Raw genomic sequence first — 22,735 nt, 5'->3', positions numbered from 1 at the left:
GTACCAAAAGAACACAGAATTACGTACACTCCTCATAGGATTTACTGCAACTTGATCGCTCCAGTGGCGGCTGAACAGCGCCTGAACGTAGACATCATGCACCGCTCTCCCCACGCCGGCCTCCCCCGGCAAAGTCCAAACATGCACCTTGCCACACGAGGGCAAATCAAAGAGGCACAAAAGGTGACGTCCACTAGTCCATTCCGCGACTCGTCCACGCAAACGGCAAACCCAACGCACCCGCCCAGTTGCTGTACATGTAAGCGACAGGCCAGACCGTGCGCGCGGGCGGCAACAAGTTTAAAGCAATTAGCTAGGCTACAATTCGGAACGAGGCGGCTCCCGCACGGTCGCTCTCGCGCGCCGAAGCTTCCATCCAACGACCCGATCGAGCCTGCACCTGCAGGAAGCTCGGTGCGAAGCCCACCGACGTCTCGTCACGTCGCGGCCGGCGCCGCTCGCTCTATAAAGTAGGCGACGCTTCGGCGCGTGTCACGTAGAGCTCGTCCACGCCCACGCAGCCAGCCCATGCACATGTACATGGCGGCGGCTGCGGGAGCCAGCACGCCGTTTGCTTTCCGTTGCCACGACCCGCGCGCGCACGCCGCCAGCAGCTGGATGGCGGCGCGCGCCCCCTGGCCGCACGGTGGCGCCTCCGCCTCCGCCTCCTTCGCTCCGCCTACCTTCGGCGCGGCCTTGAGGCAGCAGCACCTCGACCTCTTCGACTACCTGCCCGTCGGCGAGCAGGGCGTGCCGCCACCGCCAGCAGCCGTGCCAGGCGCGTCGTTCGTGCCGCCGCCGCAGCCGGCGATGGCGGCGGCTGCACCGGTCGTGCCGGATGTTGCTGCAACCGGCTATACAAGGTGCTCGATCTCGCCGTATTTATGAATCAAGACCGACCACATGCATGTGCTGTGCGGTGCGCATCTAAAATCTAAATTTTGATCCGAGGGTGAACATTTCAGGACGGCGGTCGCGGCGTTGGCCGACGAGGGTAGAGCGAGGACGACTGACAGGATCGCGTTCCGGACGAGGTCGGACGACGAGGTTCTCGACGACGGGTACAAGTGGAGGAAGTACGGCAAAAAGACCGTCAAGAACAGCCCTAATCCGAGGTACACATTACTGTCATCTTATCTTTTCGTTTCTGCGTATGCTTATAAACTAAAATTTAAAATTTTAACTTTAAATTTAGAGTTGATTTTATGATCTTTTTTTACCAAAGCTTATTTTTCAGCCTTAACTCTTGATTTTATGATCTTTTTTACCATAGCTTATTTTTCAGCCTTAACTCTTGAATCACTAAGAATATTATATAAAAATTTTATTCACGAATTATTTTTTTTATAAATATGCCGTCATCGCCTATCGTTATATTTACTGGCCGGTAGCTTATACGTGCATACATGTGCACGACAAGCCGATGATTTCACTTCAGTCTAGTGGTATTAGTAAGAGTGAAACAAATGATGATCGGTCCTTAAACTTCGACGAGAATATTATCTAAATCCAAACTTACAAAATTCACATTTAAATATCTAATCTTGATTTAAGATGTTCCCCAAAGTACATGTACATATCTCAAACACCAATATGTCTATCCACTATGACGGAGATTTTACATTAATTTATATACTACCTACATTCCAAGAAGATTTTATTTTTTTAGTCTTGTTTATCCCAAAAACTTCAATTTTAATTACTCATTTCATTGGAGCTCGGTAAAATAGGAGATAAAGACATCCTGATTTGAAAAGGCAGTAGCACCTTATCTTTTTGCTTCTGTTTCTGCTTATAAGTTAAAATTTAAATATTTGATTGTAAATTTGGAGTAGATGTTGAGATCTTTTCATCGAAGTTTATTTTTTCTGTTTTGTCTTTTACATCGCTAAGAATCCACATGTAAAAGAACGACATATTTACAAATGAAACATAATTCGTGAATAAAATTTTTTATATACGTATTCTTAGTGATCTAAAAACTAATGGTGAAAAAACAAACTTTGATGAAAAAGTCTAAAATCAACTCTAAATTTAGAGTTAAAAAATTCAAAAGTTAGCTTATAAGCATAAACATAAGCAAAAATATGGGGGTGAAAGCTAAATTAGGGAATACCGCTGCGTAAAGATCTAAATACAAAATTCCCACCATCTTGACAATCATGTCAGCGTCATAAGCTACATCATTTGTACTTTAGTTATCGGTTCATACATTAATCCAATATTAGAGACCTAGATGTATGTTTTGTCTATGGACCTAGATGATACTCCCTCCGTTTCATAACATAAGATGTTTGACGTTTTTGGTTGCAATGTTTGACTATTTGTTTTATTAAAAAATATAGAAATATCATTTGTTTTGCTTGTGACTTACTTTATTATCAAAAGAACTTTAAGCACGACTTATCATTTTCTATATTTATACTAAATTTTTAAATAAGATGAATGATCAAATGTTGCAACAAAAAAATCAAACATCTGATGTTATAAAATGGAGGTAGTATATAATTTAAGGATCAACTATGTATTTTTCACTCCATGCCTAATACTCTGCTGCTAAACTAAAAACGCAGCTCTAGGCAATGTGCATAATACTGATTAATTTTGTGGCGATTTGAATCGATTCGCGCGCGCGTGCCATGCAGGAACTACTACCGGTGCTCGACGGAGGGGTGCACCGTGAAGAAGAGGGTGGAGAGGGACAGGAACGACCCGCGGTACGTGGTGACGATGTACGAGGGGAGACACAGCCACGTGTGCCCCGGCACGGTGTACTACGCCGCGCAGGACGCCGCCTCCGGCCGCTTTTTCGTCGCCGGGATGCATCACCCGGACCTTAATTAAATTAATTAATTAGAGCATATGCATGCTTTGCTGGGCCAGCAGCTGGATAGCTAGCTTGATGTGCAGCTCTAGTTTGTTGTACGGGCTGTACCACTGTTCGATTCGAAGTGGGCTCTATGCTCCTAATGTTTGCCTACCAACTGATTTTGATTAATTTCTTAGAGTTGACTCAATTTGGATTAGAGGCTGATATTAGCTAGGTTTGTCATCAAACTTCAGACCTTTCTTTTGAGTGGGGATCTTCCAAAAGATTTTCTCGAGAACTGAAATGCTTATGCGGTAAATATTTTGTAAAATTCCTAACTTTCAAAGACAATGTACTCTTAGTAGAGTATACTCTCTGTCCCTACTCCCTAGCTAGTACGATGGTTGACAAAATCCCTAAACTATCTGATGCCAATTAGATGACCGTGTATTTTAATTTACATGCCAAAGTTCGCAAAGTTTCGTCGTAGGTAGGAACTAGGGAGAACTTAATTGGCATCTCACCAAACAACCGTGCATTTCTTCTTCTTGTGCTCTTGTTAACTGCATTTGAAGCATTTCTGATGCCAAAACATTGTGTGTGTTGCATTTTGAAACGGTCATACAGGTTACCAGCTGCAATTTCCTTCATAAGAAGTGCATGCTTCGTTTAGTTTCCGTCCATATGATGGAAGATGAACATATAGGTTCTTATTACTATTGGGGTCGGAACTCTCTTTGTACTACTGGGGTTAGCCCTTGGCAACGCCCATTGTTAGAGTAACTGGGCAGTCCTATAAAATTCAAGGGTTTTGTGCGAATCCAAATATCTTAAAATAGATATTTCAAGCTGAAAAATATCAGCGTTTACACTAGGTTAATTGTCCATTGGAATCATTGTCAACATTGAAACTTGTAATATCTATCTATCTATTATATATATAAAGTAACAGAAAAAGAAGGGTCCACGTTATCTCTAACGGGTTAGAAATTATGAGATTAATTGAAAAAATAAGAGAAAAAGAAAAGGAAAAGAACATATTTTTTAGTCGGACTACTACAAGAGAAAAAAAAGAAAATATCTTTTTTTTTGAGTCGGACACGACGTAATGTAGTGTAAAAAAAGAAAGAAGAAACGCGGTCGTAGGGCCATGGATGCCACCGGCCTATTAGGACTGTGATCTAATTGAAAAAAAAAAAGGAAAGAAAGGTTCGGACGTAGGTCTCATGGTGACCAAATTTTGAGGCCTACACATTGGACCTCCAAATTAAAGAAAAGAAAAAGGCCAACACAAAATTAAAGAAAAATCCAGACTCAATGTAAAATATATCCACATGAGCATTGATATATCTTTTCCACGTCAATGCATCGATAAAATCAGGCCATGATCCGTTCTTTTTTAGAGAATGATCCAAATAAAAATAATTTATGAATAAAATTTTTATATATGTTCTCTTAATGATCAAAAAGCCAAGGATACAAATAAACTATTATGAAAAATATCAATATCAACCAAAGCTAAACTCAAAATTTCAAATTTTGTCTTATAAGCAAAAATACGAGGGTGTCAATTTATACGAGGAGAATGTAACAACCGGCAACAAAGGTATTATTTATTTCAACTTTATGTTTGCCTTTGAGGCTTAGAATCTATTATATTTTATAACGTAGAAAACGAAGCCACTACGTATGCTTTCATGCCCTAAAAAATCCCACACTGAACTTAGGAAAACAGAACCGAATTAAATTAGAAATACATTTTTAAAAAGGAAAAGTAAAAAAAGATTTCATGTAGAAACAATTTAGAAACGTCTAAAATTCATATTTAAAATAAGTAATGTTAACAGAAAAAGCATCCGCGTGGAATTACAATTTAGAAGTATCTAAAGTTGGATTAAAAAATAAAGTTATGGATAAAAGAGCTTATGAAGGAGTACAATATAGAAATATTGTTAATATTATAAAAAAGTTCATGTGGAAATGTAATTTATAAATATCTTAAATTGAGGTTACAACTAATTATTAATGAGAAAGGAGTTTATGCATGAGTAAAGATTAGAAATATTTAAATCTAGATAAAAAGTATATTGACTGATGACTTTTTTAGGAGCCACATGTTAATCCAATAAGATAAAAATAAGTAGATATTCTCGGGGGCGGATCTAGCCCAAAAATCGAGTGGAGGCACCTTATTAGAATGGTTAGTGTGCTCAAACCTTTTTTACTTAATTACACATTAGTAATACACTAAGTATTAAATTTAAGTGGGGTCATAGGACCCCACTCAATATATTGTGCATCCGCCCTGGATGTTCTCACGTCAATTAAAAATTCTTAGAATTCTCACATTAAAAAAAGAAAAATAAAATAGCTAGATCCTCTTATCTACATAAAAGTTACAGCTAACGGATTAAATTAGATCCTCAAACCTATACTAATGTGATAAAAGAAATTCTAGGTAGGTGGAATAATAGCATTGACAATACTGAGGTAATACCACTAACTTAAAGATAAAAATAGAGACAAGAAGAGAAACAAATATACCATAAAATTTCTATATCTTTGACTTATTGTATTATTAAGAGAATACTAAAGCATCCACAATATGAATTACCATATTATATTTAGAATAGTATACGTATAAATTTGATCAATTTAGATCAGAGTTTAAAATACATTAATGTTTAATATTTTTCACAATAAAATATTAAATATGCTACGATGTAAAGTGATTTTATAATAACGCGAGCCGCGCAATCTGTGCGGGCTACCATGTTTTTAATAATATACAAAGGCATAGCTCCTTTTTTAGATTGAGTTAAATGTTCTATTCTTCCGCTTCTTATTGTTGGATGACAAACCCAATTTTCAGACTGGTTCATCAGGCATACTATTGTATATTTCACAGCCCAAGTCATAAATTTTAATCTGACTTATAGAAGACATAGCTTGGAAGTTTAAATACTAGACAAACCTATAAAAATATGCATACGAGATGCAAAGAACAAAACCTAATTTAATGTACATACTAGATAAACATATGCACCAAAATTGGGAAACATTAGGTCACAACCCAGGGCTTGGATCCCCTGTCATTATGTTACCATCATTATGATCACTTATATGCGGGCCATATCTTTCTATGAGCTCATCTGCTTATATATCAATCACTTGTACTTTGTCATAATGACAGAGGATGTGAATTTCACAACTCAGCCGTCACCGAAAGCGTGCAGGTATAACCACAATAATCTGTGTAGATAGTGCTGCGGTTATGGCTTTGCCGCTGTGTTGTTCCTCGATAGTCAGGGACCATTGGGCACCGTAAAGCACTAAAGGGCCAAGGCTGTTAGCGCCAGTGGTAGGGGCAGCAGTCGGTGGGTGGCATGGCAGGGCATCGTATGGAGCAGAAGGTGCTGGCGAGACAACGAGATTGGCAAGATGTGACGGAGCCAGGATAAAAATATGAGGGACACTTACATTCGAAGCGACATTGTTAGAGTTGGATGGGGCAACTTAACCAGGTGCTTAACATAAGTATGTGCTTGTGTAGTAGGTTTTATTAGGGTTGAAAATTGGACAGGAAAATCCTGTCCTGACCAGCACCATATATATCGTTTTGACATGAAAAACAGGAAACCAGTGAAAATACAGGAAAAACTGGAAGCGAAATCGATTGAGGTGGTTTCCTGACCATTTTAACGGTTCCTGCATTTTCCCAGGATAATTTTCATGGTCATTCCCGTACATGGGCTGCCCAAATTCCATTTCAGCCCAGCGCAACGCCGATCCCCACAGCCCACCTCACACCCTAGCAGTCGACAACTCCTAGACCTCTCCGCATCGACGCCCTAGCATAGTCGGCATTGGCGCATCGCATCCCCCACCTCTCCGCATCAAATCTAGTCGGCATCGGCGCGACGATGCCTCTTTTCCGCCTACTCAGCGCCGCCGCTTCGCCTGTAGGCCGCCAGCACCACCCGAAGCTCCCCCACCACCTGACCAAATCAGCATCGCCCCCTCTCCCTGCTCCACTCTACCTCTCCTCCGCCTCTAGGCCACTAGTGCCCAGCACCGCCACCCGCCATCGAAGCTGCCCCACCGCCTCCTCCCAAGCCTAGGCAACCTCACACCCTCACCGGCTCACGGCCCTTGTGTGTCGCGTGGCTGTGGCTGCGCCCAGGCAGTAGGGGCGCGCACCAACGAGTCAACGACCAAGGTGTAGGTAGTCAGGGCTTAAGGACAGCTGAAGATGAGTGGATGTGTCATGTGTTATGAGTCGTTGACACTTTGAACTCTAGCATGATCTTATGAGTATGTGTTGATCAACTAATTTATATGTTGTTGTATGTTTTCATCAATTGTTTTATGTATTGTGCTAGTATCACATTTGCACTAGTTTTGCTGCGTCAAATATTTGAAGTGGTTACATAGTTTGTTATTCCTGTTTTGAAATATTGATTCCCGATTGTTATCGGCATGTTCTTGATCAAAATGGATCGTTTTCGATATACCGTGTAACCGATTTTGTTTTTCCGACAAGCATTCCCTCTGCCGCTCCTATTCCCGAGACAACAATGTAGGAACAAAAGTGGTTAGGTAGTTTTCCCGACCGTTTTCAACCCTAGATTTTATGAAAAATGTTGGGCATGGCTAGGCCTCCACTTGTTCTCCCTTGTCTCCACATTCTCTCTGGCATGTGGGTCTAGGGGCCTTGGATTTTATTTTTTTTGGGGAGGGGGGTGGGGGGCTCATTTGCTGCACGCCCATATGGATGACCCTAACATTGGCATAGCGGTGTATGGTTTGTTCTTTATTTCTTTGCTGATTAAGTATTGTTTCCATTTCTAGTTTGTGATTGTACTATAAATATCTTTGGTACTTGTCCGGGTACATAGCCAGAAATCCTTATATTTATGGGTTGAAGTAGTAGTTATTATTAAGCTTGATTTCATACAGTTACATCAAAACAAAAGCCAAAAGGTGCCATGCTTGAATAGCTTTTAAGATATCATGTTTAAAATTGTTTAACCAACCAAAGAAAAAGCTTCCTGGTTATTTGGTATGATGGCTATGGATATGATAACAAAATTGAGGGTTTTGTAGTTAAGACTTGGGAGGGGTCATGTGTACTAGGTTGTTAATATGGATAAGGTCATATTTGTTTCCACTTAGAATTCTATAATCTAAATTATTGAGTCATATTACTACAAGCCGGATTATTATAAGCTGAAGTATGTAATGAATGACAAGGTGGGTAATTAGTTTAAAATACCCAGGGTAGTGGGTATTTAGCCACCCAACAATTTAAAAATCACCATGGAGGAGGTTACCATATTATTGTAATCATGCCTATAGATTATAATAAGTTATCACAACAATCTAATTGTTTGTTTTAGATTATTTCTATGATTCAGATACAATAATCCTAAACTGAAATAGACAGAGCCTAAAATAAATAGAAGTAATAATTGAATAAGACATCACTTGCCAATTCGTTTTTCCTAATCTTACTAAGTAGTTAGTGATGTGCCCATATTGAAAACTTCATCAGAAAAGGCATGTGTGTTTACTTATGTTTGTATAGTTAAAGTCCCAAAGAAGTTGCCTAGAAGGGATGAATAGGCATTCCTAAAAAATACCAAAAATAACAGTGGTTAAAAACTATAAGATGTCCGGTCAGGGAGGTCGGACCGTCCGGTTGGCTTCCTCGGGTGAACCCGAGCGAGCTGGTCGGACCGTCCGGTCTAGAACGTCAAACCGTCTAGTTTGGATCGAACGCTGGACCATCTATCTTTGAAAAAAAAGGATTCAAATAATCCTCTTTTCATGAGAAAGAACTGTGTAGGTGCAGAGAGGATATATGCAATAACAGAGTTAGGCCATGTTCATTTGGAGTGGTGTTGGGGTAAGTTATTCGGTGCGGAAAACACATCAATATATTAGTATATGATTAATTAATTATTAATTATAAAAAGTTTAAAAATAGATTAATATAATATTTTAAAGCAATTTTTCTATAATTTTTTTGAAAAAAATACACCGTTTAGCGGCTTAGGAAACGTGCGCACGGAAAATGAAGGAATCTAGATATCTAGCTGAGCTAGCCGAACGCGGCCTTAGTGCAAGCAAGAAACAGAGAAAAAATAGAATCACAAAAGGAGACACACGAATGTTTTCCCGAAGTTCGGATTCAAGAATCTCACTCTCCGTTGAGGAGCTCCTAAGAGCCAGATCCATTTCGAACCTCTTCCTCACATAGCTCTCAATCTAAAAGTCAAAAATGGTCTCCAAATCCACACTTCTAAATGATTGATTCTAAACCGACCACTAAGATCGAGGTCGAGGTCAAGCAATCAATCCAATCCCAAGTGTGATTTACTCTGCCCTGCAACTTCTTAGGAGAGAGCAAGCAATTCCACTATCACAAGGTTACCTCTTTTTCTTTCGGAGGCAAGGTGAAGCATTCACAAACTTCCTGAGTCAGCCACAACGAATTTGGAAACTACCAAGCGACGCCTAACCATATAAGAGGAGAACCTCCAAGAGTAATAATCTCCAAACATCAGCCCAATGGAATCCATAATTTGCTTAAGACCTTCCTAAGATTCACATGAAAAAGTCAACCCCAAAATCCCTAGATCCACTAAAGAATCACTTCTAGGTTTAAAGAATTAGGTGGAAGGAGCAAAAATGTCTTAGCAAAGCCCTAAAATAACTCTGGTTTGGAGTGAGTGGCCAACCAACAACTAGAGACAAAGATGTATTTAAGTAGATGTTGTCAGAGCAGCCCCAATGTATAAGCTAAAAAGGTGCATAGATAAGAGAGAAATGTATGAGATGGAGGCTATACATTGGAGAAAGAGTGTTAAGCTAAATTTTCTAAGTACCCATTGCTTATTTATGCAACTAGTGCTAAGATTAAAAAAATATTTTAGCTAAATATTTAATGTTGCATGGTGGATAAAGGTGAGAAGAATAATATCTTTTTATCTTAGTGGGTCCTACCTTAGTCTAAGCTATATGAGTCTAAACATTGGAGCATACTTAACCAAGCTAACACCTCGTGACATATCCATCCTTAGCACTTGCTAAGAAAATATACACTAAAAATGCCCTCATACGTCCATTGAAAGCCACGACATCCGAACGGTCTGCCCAGGTCAGCCAGATTTTCCAGTCAGCACTTAGTGCCTCCGGAGACATATTACCAAACTGTCCGACCAGCGCTTGGTGCCTCCTGGGACATAGGATGTTTTATTTAATATGAAGGCTGTATTAGGGAGGGGGACCATCTCCTAGCGACATGCAAAGCAGATTGCCGCATGATCAATTAAGTACTTCATCCATTTCATGCTATATGATTTTTTTGTTCTATCTAGATTTATGTATGGATCAACTAGATTTGTGTGGATCAATGTATATGTTATATATATAAATCTAGATTCATTACCATCCATATGAATCCAAGTAGGGTTAGAAAAATATTATGTACTCATATAACTCAAAAATGTACTCATATAACTTTTTAAGTAACTTTTCTATATTTATTTTGTAAAAAATGTTTAGCAGTTTGAGAACATACACAAGGAAAATATAGAAGTATAAGTTATGAGAAGTGACAATCAAACGCAACCTTTAAGTCATGAATTTTTTTATTTTTAATTTTATTTAATAAATAATTTATAAAAATATATTTTTGTTTCTAAATTTACAAATCTTACCTCCTGCAGCCCTCCTAGAGAGTGAAAAGATGACGTGACAGACGACCGGGAGGGAGCCGGGGACGGACGATGACGACACGGTGGCAAATTTACAGTTTGGCCTCTTGCCGCTCTCTGTATGGGCGGTAAGGGGGCAAATGCAAAATTGCCGCGTGCGCCCGAGAACTTTTCGACTAAACCGCGGTTTGATACATATATGTATAACATATGTAATCGTTTAATCACAAGTATTATCTTGGCTTAGTGGTCATTGTTCCTCCCTTCTATCCTGGAGACCAAAGGTCATTGGAGCATATTGAGAGTTGTGGTGACCACTAAACCAAGCCAATGTAATACTTATGATTAAATAATTACATATATTATACATATATGTATCAAACCGTGCCAACCAAAAAGCCCAAACAAAAATATATGGTAAAGTGGGAAAGTCTTAAATTGAGAATAGAGAAAGTACATTATACGAGTGAGATTTATATAGCCAGTTACAAGAAAGAAAAGAGGATTTGTCAGTGTGCCTGATACACTCCCACGCATGATTGCATTACAGGAACACCTTTTCTTTACCATGATTTATTAATATAATGGGTAGTTCTCGTGTCTGTTATTAGAGTAAGGGCTGCTGGGATTTCTCGCAAAAGAAGAAACAACATCAAGCTGTATTAAACTCCGGGCAAAAAACTAGCATGTTGCCCAATAAGTAGGATTTGTGCTTAGATATGTAGCATGATTACAAGTTTATATCTTTATATATGCTGCAGGACAATTTCCATCTTACCAGACAATGATCGCCGAGGTCTTCAGATATACTTCTGATGAAATATATCCTTCAATCTTCGTATTTTCAGCCAGCAATTCGATACCCAACTGGACCAGATCCATATTTCAGGTCAACACAGATGCAATCGTTCCATTCGGTTCTTTCTTCCATAATCCTTTTTCACAAGGCCAGTGCTGTAGATTTTCACACTCATATACCTCCAAAACATCGAGTTTCCTGAATGAGTCATGCAGGGCAGTCCATGAATAGTTTATATGTTTGAGGAACCTTAGCCGAAGTACGGTCACCTCCCAGCACTTCAAATCGCCCAGGCCACTGATATTACCCCCCCTGATGTAGAGCCTCTTCAATTTTGTCAACTTTTGAGGACTAACCCAACGAGGAAATTCTACAAGGGGATGACAACAGAGCTCCAGCTTCTCAAGACCTAAGGGGAGAACACAAGGCATCGCGTGAGCAGCAGCATGACTTGGAGAGCTCCCATGTATAGGTATTGAGGGTGCCCCCCAGGTAAGTGTAAGTGACTGGAGAGCACAGAACTCAACAAAGTTCGCAAACTGACCGCTATCTACGCTATAACCAATTCTAATGCTCAGCTTTCGTAACTTTTTCAGCATGACAAGTTCGTTGAGATGGCACGGATCTTTGCTTTTGGTGTTTGATAGGACAAATCCCTTCAGAACTTCAAGTTGAGCAAGCTTACCTAGTCCTTTAGGCATGCCTGAGAGCAAGTAGCAATCAGAAACGTCCAGGTACTCCAGATTCACTAGTTTTATCATTTCCTTAGGTAGATCCTCTAGATTATGGCACGCTTTGAGATCAAGGATGACAAGTTTTGAGAGCTTTCCGATTGAGTTTGGAAGAGCCTCAATTCTTGATATGCCTCTCAAACTCAGGTACTTCAACTGCTTGCAGGAGTTGAGCTGCTTTAGGAACTTAGCACTGTTGATCTCAATGTGATGAGCCCGAGGGTCATAATTTGCATCCTGCCATTGTCCTAACTGCAAAGTGCTCAAACAGTTCTTCTCGGAAAACCATGCCTTGTCTAACTCTACATACTGTTGCTTGATATTGTAAATCGTCAAAACATTAGGATGGAAGTTGGTTAGGATCTTTCCAGCATGCAAGCATGCACGCCGGGTCCTGGTAAAGTCATTCTTGGAGCTTCCATCAGAACTGAGCTCAACAAATGCTTTGCTCTTTGCAGCTTCAATCAATAGCCCACGGATCCAAGGTTGCACCTTGCATCGGTGGACTTTGTCACAGTGGCGTTTCTTTACTGGCTTAATGAACCCATTGGAGAGCAGCAATTCATCAAAGAAATTCTTGCCTTCAGAAACTGAAGATACAAAACTTTCTCCAATCCACCAGTGAATTAGCAGTCTCTTCTTGATGATGGCATCCTCTGGGAACACAGCAAGGCATAAAAGGCATTGTCTCAGTCTTGTCTCTAGTCCATCAATCATAACTTTGAGCTGCAACATATGCTTGCTTTCCATGGTAATGCAGGTGTCTGATGCTGACGACTGATGCGAAGATGAAGCTTCATGTGATGCAGCCATGACACGGGGTGCGACCTGGACCTTGAAAGAGTCATTCACATTTCCCCTTGTATTTGTGATCTCTTCATGAATCAACTGGAGCTTGTCTCGCAGACCACCCATGTGGTTAAGTTTTAAGGAACCTTCAACATTCATATGTCCATCATAAATATCATCAATATGTTCTTCAATTGCATCAAAATTGCTGTATATCCCATTCTCTTTCTCTTGAACCATCTGAAGTACGTCTTTTAGCTGTGACAATTCATCTCTGATCCTTTCCAACAGAATTAAAGCATCTGATTTATCTTCATGAGCTAAGGCTTCCAACGAGATGCGCCTGAAGGTGCGCAGGCATGTCAACAATGGTGAGAAGGCCGCTGTGACAATGTGGAAATTATCATTTCCATCCTGCTGCTTCTGCTCAATCTTGTCAAGTACACCTTCCAAGTTGTTCACTCCATGTTTGACTGCATCTAGGAAGCTCAAAGATTCTGATTGATCGTTGTATATGGCCTTAAGACATGTCAATAATGGTAATATGAGATCTTCTATTAATCTGAAGTTCTCATCAACCTCATCCATATTTCTATCAATCAAATCTAGTGCACCTTGTAAGCAGTTGACTTCATCGTCAATCTTGACAAGGATCTTATAGTTCCCAGACTTGTTGTTGCGGGCAATAGCTTCTGATACTAGACGATCGATCGTTTTCAAAAGTTTCAGTAGCGGGGAGAAGACATGTTCCACAACGCACCAGCTGCTGTTGTCTGCTTCCTTTCTTGATCGAATGGTGATTAACACATTCTTTATGCATTGCATCCCACTCTTGATACTTTCCAGTAGATGAGCTTCTGAACCACCTCGTGCAGTCTTAAGAAATCTAAGTGATTCAAAAAGCTCATGTTCATCAAAATCCAATACCTCATCATTGGCTCCTATTCTATTATCTTCAACCCACATCTCATGATGCTCCACTGCCCATTTCATTCCCTCAAAAGGAGGAGGAGCTCTAGATGCATTTAGGTATGCTGTTTTCAATCTTCTTTGCCACTCGGAGATTGCCAGGCTAACAGACTTAAAATCCTCATAGACCTCCTCCTTGTCTTCCTTGATGCCCTCAAACAATTCTTCAAGGTGTTGAACTTCCCATTTGATCTTCTCTGAAAATCCATGAACTGTAGAATCCTTTTCACCAGTTTCCGATGAACCGATTGTCCCAAAAAAGCGTTGCCCAATTTCAGAAATACGCCCCACAAGTGGCTCAAAGACATCTTTCTCTATGTTTCTATGGACAAGCATACTGAACAACGACACAAACACCGAATATCTAAATATGGATCAAGCCAATATGACAGAGAAATAAGAGTCCACCTGAAAACCTTTCTGTTTGAAAATTAAAACTGTTTAGTGACATAACGATTATGTATATTGGAAACTGATGAACACTGAAACCTTAAATCTTACAGTACCTCTGTTATTTTTCAGCGCTCCAGACCGTTCAGGTTTATTGTTCTCCAAACCATATAGAAGCTGAGCATGCAGTGCCATCTGTTCCTAAAGAACAAGCTAGCCGGTCATACTGAATTTGCATGAGGGGAAGTTCCCTGCAAGTTACGATAACCTCAAAATGACCTGCCAATAATACAACGCGTTTTTAGCTCCGTATTGTGAGATGTGACAGGTGGCCCTGTTTAGTTCCTAAAAATTTTCCCAAAAAACATTATATTCAATCTTTGGACACCTCAATGGAGCATTAAACACAGATGAAACAAAAAACTAATTACACAATTATGAGAGGAAAAATGAGATGAATCTTTTGAGTCTAATTAGTTCATGATTAGCCATAAGTGCTACAGAAATCCATATGTGCTAATGACGGATTAATTTGGCTTAAAAGAACCGTCTTGGTTTCCAGGTAAGCTGTAAAATTTGTTTTTTCATTATGTCCAAAACCTCATTTTCAACATATGGCCAAATGTCCGATGTGACACAAAAAAATTTCTTTTCCCCAACTAAACATTCTCCAGGAAAGTGTGATACAATTGTGAAGGAAGAAAAGTCACAGCACACCCCTCGGACTTTTTCTTCACTAAGAAGTTTCCTATGTAATGTAATGCACCTAATCAAGGCAAAGACAACAGTTTGGCAGATAGAAAACCAAGTCCGCGTGAAGGGAAACTAGATGAAGTTCCCAACAAATGATGTTCTTCATTCTTCAACATGAATAAAACCCCCTTCAAGTCTAGGTATAATCCATGGTGATTATATTTCTCAAAGGAAAAGGAAGAAAAAACCCATGGCGGTGGAACATCAACTGCAAGCAATAGTGGAAAAGTTGTATAGTGAATCTGTGCAGGAGCAGGGTAAGCTGCTTGGCATTGGAAACCTGCTTCAAGACCTGCATACGCATTTTAGGATGGTCCATGGGAGGATCTGTGGCATCAACAACAGTGCAATTCTCATGATCAATGCCAACGACGAGCAACACCACCAGCTTGTTCAGAAGCTCTGGTCTCTCACACTTGACATTGATGACATGCTCAACAAGGTCTCTTGCTATCTAACAAAAACAAGGGTCCTCCCAATTCAGGTACACAGATTGTTCATCCTTAAACGTCTCCCTTTTCGACGCCTCATTGTCCGTAAGATCGAACAATCAATAGTTGCGTTGCAAGAATGCTATGCACAGACATATAGAATACGACTCCCAGCTAGGCATAGAGACACCAGCGCACCTATGGCTTGCCAACGAGCACATAGCATAGGACCAGAGGGCATCCTAGGAAGGGAAAAGGAAGTGAGTGATGTTCTAAGAATGATGCAAGCTGATCACGGCGAAGCTGGCCTGTCAGTGATTCCCATAACTGGAATGGCTGGAATTGGGAAGACAGCCCTTGCTCAGTTAGTGTTCTCACATCCATGGGTTATCAAGACATTTGGTGATGACCGAATTTGGGTTTTGGTATCGAGTAGTTTTGATGCTATGATGATATTGAGCAGAATAGCACAAATCACTAGGCAACATAACACAGAGGACTCTAAGAGCCTCGAGTGCCTTGTCAAGGAGAAATTAAGTGGGCGGAGGTTTCTTATTGTCTTGGATGATGTTTGGGATCAGAACCTGCAGAAATGGAAGCTATTGATTGAGGTCCTTGAGAGTGCCGGAAAGCCAGGAAGCAAGATGATTGTCACTAGTCGTGTTCCAGATGCCATAACAATGACCAACTTTCTCAGACCATACACTTTGAAGCCTCTCTCACCAATTGAATCTTCGAAGCTTCTCACAAAATGGATGCAGAATTCTGCAGAGTTGCCACCACGGCTAGTTCCAATCAGAAAGATGATCGCTGACGCATGTTGTGGCGTGCCCTCGCTACTACTCAGTGCATCAAACAAGCTCAAGAGCATACGGAAGACTGAAGTTGCTTGGCAGCATGTCCTGAGCAGATTTGACCTAGTCTTCTACAAAGATGCACTTCTGTTGGATGCAACTTTCGTCAGTTATCAACAAGTACCTTCCAATATCCAGCAATGCTTTCTTTATTGTTCATTGTTCCCAATTCATAGCTTTACTCCTGAACAGTTGACTGAAATGTTTGTTGCTGATGACCTCACTAAACTTTCAAGAAGCAAATCTGACCTGCATATGTACTTCTCCAAGATAATGATAGAACACTACTATATTGTAGTGCAGAAACCTCGACAAAGAGAAAACGCTATTTATAAGATGCACCCTGGGATACAACTTCTTGCGCAAAGGATTAGCAGGGGATTTCACTCTGCAATAGATGCACGGAAGGAATTAGTTTGGCCTGCGGAAAATGCAGGCAATGCTCGGTGCCTCTCCTTACTTGTTGACTCCAAGACAAGCAAGCTTCCAACAGAATTGTTTGAAATGGGAAATTTGAGGACACTAATCTTGCTCGGAGATGAAAATATGCTTTTGTCTGACAATAAATGCTCAATCACAGACATCCCAGAAGAATTCTGCAAATGTCTGACAGCTATGCGTGTACTGCATATGCAATCTTGCAGGATCAAGAGAGTACCTAAGGCAATTGATATGCTTAAAAAATTAACTTATCTTAATCTCTCTCACAGTGAAATTGAGACAATACCAGATTCGATTTGCAACCTTCAGCTTTTGACGCACTTCAACCTTGCACGCACTGAGATTGCTGAAATGCCAGAATCAGTTGGAAAGATGCAAACTTTGCAGGTGTTGGATCTATCTCATTGTGAAAAACTACTTAGTTTGCCCGAATCTATAAGCAAACTTGTGAATCTTCAAATTCTAAACCTTGAAGGCTGTCATTACCTCACTATTTTACCAAGAAGCATGAAAAACTTGGGAAGTCTTGCCTACCTAAACGTTCTTGAATGCCCTTTACTAACTCAAATGCCCTGTCAGATGAACCAACTCACAAACCTCAAGATATTGCCAAGGTACATTGCAGTGGAAAATCACGAGCATACCATCTCAGAGTTGTGCCCCTTAGCTGGTTTGAAGGAACTCGGTATATGCAACATGGAAAATGCTTCTTATGGTGATGCAAGGAATGTAATCCTGCATAATAAACACAAGCTCGAGTCATTGACATTAAGTTGGACCAGAAGCTGTGGAGATCATACGACTAGTTCAAAAGCACAGCAAATACTTGAACTTCTCAAGCCAAACTGTGGTTTGAAAGTGCTATGCATTTTCTCATATCCAGCAAAGAAGCTTCCATCATGGATAACAAACATGCGACCGTACTTAAAATCACTTACTGAGATCAAGCTAGTTAATTTGGCATGTGAATGCCTACCTCCATTGGGGCAATTACCTCTTCTCAAGATTGTTGAATTATGTGGAATAGATGCTGTCACGTGTGTAGGTGACGAATTCTATGGGGATGATGGCACATTCACCTCACTTGAGAAACTCTCATTCATTCACATGCACAACCTAGAAGTATGGCTTCCATCAGAGAGAGAAGCACTTTTCCCAAACCTTCAAGAAATTACTATCACCCAATGCCCAAAATTCACTGCAGTACATGTGAAATTCCCAGTTGTCAAAAGCTTAATCTTGTTGATGAACAATGAGAAATTGATTGGATCTAGAGGAGCACTAGAAGGTTTCTCTCAGAACCTGAAATATCTGTCGGTTTCCCTATATGACGGGTTATCAGAGTGTTCAGAATGTGAAGGGCTGCGAGAACTTCATATTGAGGAACTTCATATTTCAAGGTGCACTGAACTGATCTCTTTACCCCATGGTATGCAGCATTTGTCATTCCTCCGAACCTTGACAATAACAGCATGCAGAAATTTGGAAACTTTGCCAGAATGGCTGAAGAATATCACCTCTCTCAGATTCTTGTGCATATCTGATTATCCAAAGCTGTGCATACACAAGAGTTTGAATAATTTGTCAAATATCCAAATTAGTCTAGAGTGAAGACCCTAAGTTCAACTTTGGGACAAAAATGCTTATGCAACAAAAGTAGAAAAATGTATACACATTGAATAAATGAAACTTTCGCTACTAGTCATCATTTCGGTATTTTTGCAGATAAGTTTCATCGAGGTATCATGATTCTGTCTGGTTCTAATCGATCGTGTTCCTAATTTATGGGATGTGTCCAAATATGTCCATATCTATACACCTCATTACATTCCAAGCAAAACAAAGTGTGTTCCTCCCTCCATATGCCTGAGGCCCTAATAAGAACCTATCTTTACTTTACACACACAAATGCATGCATTTAATATAGCCCTTGGATCTTTTTAGATTTTTTTTCTTAAGCAAAATATAGATTTTCTAGTATATAATAATTAGGGGATAATGTAATCATCTTCAACGCTTCCTTGTCCTATTTACAGCTAAAACAGACTTAGAGTTTAGATGGAGAGTGGTTTTTCAGATATTAGAATCGCATGATACCTCATACTTAAAAGGATTTTTTTAAGTCAATTTAGTAAGTAAGAACGAAGGAGAAAGTGGTACAAACAAAATGCAATCAGAACTTCTAAACAAAAAACATATAACCTGCTGGGTGTATATACAAACATACAGAGCACTAATGTACTCCCAGTCCCAGGCTCCCAGCTGAACGCCACTCATAGAGTTCTTCCAGGATAATTTTGCACACTCTAGACAAAGGAGAGGATAGAATCAGCAATAGCCTGTAACGAAAGAAAAGCCAGCCCCCTCTCTCGGTTCTGTCTTTAGGCGTAAAATCAAAGAGTAGAACTTCAAGGTAATTCTGCTATAAATTAAAAAAAAAAGTAATTCTGCTATGGCCGTTGGAGTTACTGACATACTAACCGCAAAATTTAGGCTTTGCAAGTCTGAAAGAGATTACGAGGTCAGTTAGGTACTTAGCTTGGGGAAACTTTAGTCTTCATCAGATCTATAGCGCGGGCATTTCCTCAAACGCCAAGCGCGCGTGGCGAATTGCCCCCCGTGCTCGAGACAACTCACCTCGTACGCTCTCACACTGTCGTACACAGAAGTCACAAAAGGGGCACGCATCCTCATCCGCCGTCTTGCCCGGATCAGTTGCCGTCTCGCCATTTCACCACCGCATGAAGGAGAGAGAGAGAGGTGTTATGGGACAGTGGTAGTGATATGCCATGGACGCTCTCGGCTCTAGTGCACCTCGCGGAAATTTGGATCTTCAAGACATGGCAGGGGTTGCCAGCGCCGGCGTCGGAGCCGGCCGGGCTCTCTCTTCTCTTTTCCATTTGTGTACTGTCTCTCTACTTGATCTGTCGACAAAGGGTATTTTAGGCCATATTTAGTTTCAAAATTTTTTCCAAAAAACATCACATCGAATCTTTGAACATTTAAATAAAGCATTAAATATATATGAACATTAAAATTAATTACGCGGTTATAGAGAAAATTACGAGACGAATCTTTTGAGCCTAATTAGGACGTGATTAGCCATAAATGATACAGTAACCAACATAACCAACATATGCTAATAACAAATTAATTAGACTCAAAAGATTTGTCTCGCGGTTTTCAGACGGAATCTGAAATTTGTTTTGTAATTAGACTACGTTTAATACTTCAAATATATGTTCAAAAGTTTGATGTGATATTTTTGCAAAAAGATTTTGCAAACTAAACTAGGCCTTAGTTATTCTACAAGGCAGTTAGATGCAAAACTAATAAAATAATACTTGATGGTATTTTGGTAAGAAGTTAAACTAATAGGTGGTATTTTTTAGTTGTAGTGTATTGGGTGACATTTTGTTAAAGCCATACGTATTGAGTGATATATAGTTAATTTTCTCATGCCATGTAGATGAAAATATTTCTAAAAATGTTCCTTCTCTAGTGCAGGCCATTTTAAACGGACCCATCTAAATTTATATTTCAGCCCCCACCGTCCACTCTCCCACCCTATCCGCCCTCTCTCCTCACCCTGTCGGTCGCGCCCGCGCCTCTCCCATCCTCCTCTATCGGCAGCCGGCAACGTCCCCTCCCATGCTCGACAGAGGCGGCGGCGCTTCGGGGCGGCAGCGGGCGGGGCGCCGCGGATCGACTTCAGGCCAGCGCGGATCGATGACGCGGTGGCCGACGGCAGTCAGGGCGATGCAGGTTGACGACGTGGCAGTTGTTAACGGTTGACGGCGCTCCACGGTAGTCAGTGCCGCTCGGGAACGGCAAAGGGGCTGAGGCTAGGGGGGCACCACACGAGCGTTGCTTGAGTCGTGCCTCTGACGAGAAATGTGCTTTTCACATGTCGCGAGCGGCTTCGGAGGGACAATATGTATAAATTAAGAATCAAGGTACATGTTTTATAAATTAAGGTAAATCATAATAAATTTACTAATAATTAAGCATTTGTTTTCTTGTATAATATGCTACCAAAAGTTTTTTTTACCCTTATTAAGTGGTAAGTGATCTCATCTTACTTGTTACATGGTAAGAGTCATACTAACCATTTGATCTTCTAAAATGGATGATCTATAATTACTTGGGAGTACTTTAAAAAGGCCTATAAGTGATAGGTATTTTGAATTTCTTCAACCTTTATTATCAACATGGCCACATGAGTAATTTTATCATAGTAACTTCCATATTGAAAGGAGTGATATAATATTTGTATGTTTCTTCGGGACCTACTATAGATCCCTTAGCTTTAACATTCTAGTTTAGTTTTCTACCATTCAACTTCACAGATCACATGTTTTTCTGGTTCAAATAGTGCACTTAATTTCTATGGCTTTTCTATTCCAAAGTTTCAAATATCTGTTTTTCAGTTCATAACTGTATATAGGCAGATCACATGTTTGGGGTTTTGGAACTTATTGAGGGCAGGGCCACTTATGGTTCTTAGGAGAAGCTTGTGGAAAATATTGAATTAGAAGAAATCCTATGATCTATTATGTATTTATGTCTCTCGTAGGTGTACATATATCGTACATAAGAGATAGATGCTTGGAGTACAAATCAAATATTATATTTTATCTATCTAGAATGCTATTTTTGTGTCTAGATATTCTATTGGGCTATGTTATCTCAAGCTATAGATATATTATCTTTACCATTCCCTATCAGTCATAATGGAAGTAAAGCGAACGATTATAGCTGAATTTGAAATATTGTGTTTTCATCATCTTTTCTTCTATGTTTTGTCATCATCAACTACATCTATGATGGATAATCATTCATCTTAGCGACTGAGTCTTCTTCTTCTTCTGTGTTGTCCTGAACTATACATACACACCTGTTTGGATTCCTCGGACGTGTCCTAGATGTATGGTACGTCCATATTATGAGAACTATATATACAACTGCTTTATGGTTTTAGTTTGCAATTAATAGCTACTACTCTTCAGGTTTGGTCCATGTTTAGATATTTGTTTTGCTTGTCTTTAAGGGGCCCTTTCATGTTAGGTGAACGAGAAAATACCGTAGAGAGTTCATCCTTGCTTCTTGGGAATGGAATAAGGGGTTACAAGGGAATGAAAACCGAGTCTCCAAATCCATTCTTCGGGTCAATCAAATATGTAGACACCTAAAGGGTTTCACTTACGGTGCGAGCCGCCAAAACCGTAGCGCCGCACAGCCGCGGATCCCCACGGTAACCGTGAACACCGCGAAAACCACAATAAATTTGAAAACAAAAAATTTTAATTTAAAACCATGCGGTAAACGTGGTTACCGCGTGGTTTCGCGCGGTAACCACGGTAACTACTTGCTAGAACAGCGTATGAGAACGACGGAAACCGTGGTTTCTCGCACGATTTTTGCGGCCGAAACCACGGTTACCGCGACGAAACCGCGGTTGCCGCGAGGAGACCGCGGGTGTGATGTAAAATGCAAAAAAACTTTAAAAAATCTAAAAATATGCATGAAAAATAGGAAAATATTTTGTGAATATTTGGGACATAGGAAAAATAGGACAGGTTATAGGGAAAACAAGAAAATTTTCACATGACCTTTTCTAAATTCTTAATATTGCAACATACAAACATACACTATCATATCACCCTTCGTCAAATAATTCACACCAATAAGTAACAACAACTTCATTTTGATTGTTGCGTCACAACTATACCTACTACCCATTATTACTAACATGACATATAATTTTTCTCCATACCTATTTTTCATATATCTATCATGTATTTGTATTTCAACATTATGTACCCTAGTGTCTAGTGCAAATTAATAATGTCTCAACAACAAAATATTCTTATCCATCTTCCTATGAAATATTATTTGCAATAGGCTATTTTTTAATTTTGTTTTCCGAAATTCTTGTTTATGATTTTTAATTACGCCGGAAAATACACTTTTCATGAATTTCTTTGACAAAACTACGCTACATATCAACCTATAGAACATATATTTTTTCATTAAATTTCCTGAAAT

The 22,735-nt window shown here is 40.0% G+C and overlaps 3 protein-coding genes across 9 annotated transcripts; 2 read left to right on the top strand and 1 right to left on the bottom strand.

The window, feature by feature from the left end:
• Positions 1-807: 807 nt before the first annotated feature.
• Positions 808-3,117, top strand: LOC102715910 (probable WRKY transcription factor 50). The gene is made up of 3 exons (XM_015834241.2): positions 808-863; positions 966-1,115; positions 2,646-3,117. The coding sequence occupies exons 1-3, from the start codon at positions 811-813 to the stop codon at positions 2,842-2,844; spliced, it is 402 nt and encodes a 133-aa protein (XP_015689727.2). The 5' UTR covers positions 808-810; the 3' UTR covers positions 2,845-3,117.
• A 7,828-nt stretch (positions 3,118-10,945) lies between these two features.
• On the bottom strand, positions 10,946-19,584 carry LOC102711478. Of its 7 annotated transcripts, none has more exons than XM_040521203.1 (6): positions 18,890-19,584; positions 17,990-18,241; positions 17,626-17,885; positions 17,332-17,422; positions 14,325-14,487; positions 10,946-14,238 (listed from the first exon to the last, which is right to left on the bottom strand). In XM_040521203.1, exon 6 carries the CDS (start codon positions 14,152-14,154, stop codon positions 11,416-11,418), a length of 2,739 nt encoding a protein of 912 aa, XP_040377137.1. In that variant the 5' UTR covers positions 14,155-14,238; positions 14,325-14,487; positions 17,332-17,422; positions 17,626-17,885; positions 17,990-18,241; positions 18,890-19,584; the 3' UTR covers positions 10,946-11,415. The 7 variants fall into 7 exon arrangements, with proteins under 7 accessions (XP_040377137.1, XP_040377133.1, XP_006644615.1 ...); XM_040521199.1 differs by having other exon boundaries at positions 17,664-17,885; XM_006644552.3 differs by having other exon boundaries at positions 17,682-17,885.
• On the top strand, positions 15,152-18,231 carry LOC102715636 (putative disease resistance protein RGA1). Its single transcript, XM_040527152.1, has 3 exons — positions 15,152-15,824; positions 16,164-18,041; positions 18,125-18,231. The coding sequence occupies exons 1-3, from the start codon at positions 15,152-15,154 to the stop codon at positions 18,229-18,231; spliced, it is 2,658 nt and encodes an 885-aa protein (XP_040383086.1).
• Positions 19,585-22,735: the final 3,151 nt, after the last annotated feature.

The sequence above is a fragment of the Oryza brachyantha genome, chromosome 1, assembly GCF_000231095.2.
Source record: "Oryza brachyantha chromosome 1, ObraRS2, whole genome shotgun sequence".
NCBI lineage: Eukaryota > Viridiplantae > Streptophyta > Magnoliopsida > Poales > Poaceae > Oryza > Oryza brachyantha.
The sequence above is the reverse complement of the archived record's forward strand: the minus strand, read 5'-3'. Positions and strand labels throughout refer to the sequence as shown.

Bases quoted from the DNA above. Each gene is read 5' to 3' on its own strand.
- LOC102715910 (XM_015834241.2), top strand. From the start codon at position 811: ATGGCGGCGGCTGCACCGGTCGTGCCGGATGTTGCTGCAACCGGCTAT. The intron at 864-965 runs GTGCTCGATCTC...TGAACATTTCAG, and splicing joins GCTGCAACCGGCTATACAAG to GACGGCGGTCGCGGCGTTGG. The intron at 1,116-2,645 runs GTACACATTACT...CGTGCCATGCAG, and splicing joins AAGAACAGCCCTAATCCGAG to GAACTACTACCGGTGCTCGA.
- LOC102711478 (XM_040521188.1), bottom strand. From the start codon at position 14,154: ATGCTTGTCCATAGAAACATAGAGAAAGATGTCTTTGAGCCACTTGTG.
- LOC102715636 (XM_040527152.1), top strand. From the start codon at position 15,152: ATGGCGGTGGAACATCAACTGCAAGCAATAGTGGAAAAGTTGTATAGT. The intron at 15,825-16,163 runs GTAGTTTTGATG...AGAATTCTGCAG, and splicing joins AATTTGGGTTTTGGTATCGA to AGTTGCCACCACGGCTAGTT. The intron at 18,042-18,124 runs GTGAAGGGCTGC...CATGGTATGCAG, and splicing joins GTTATCAGAGTGTTCAGAAT to CATTTGTCATTCCTCCGAAC.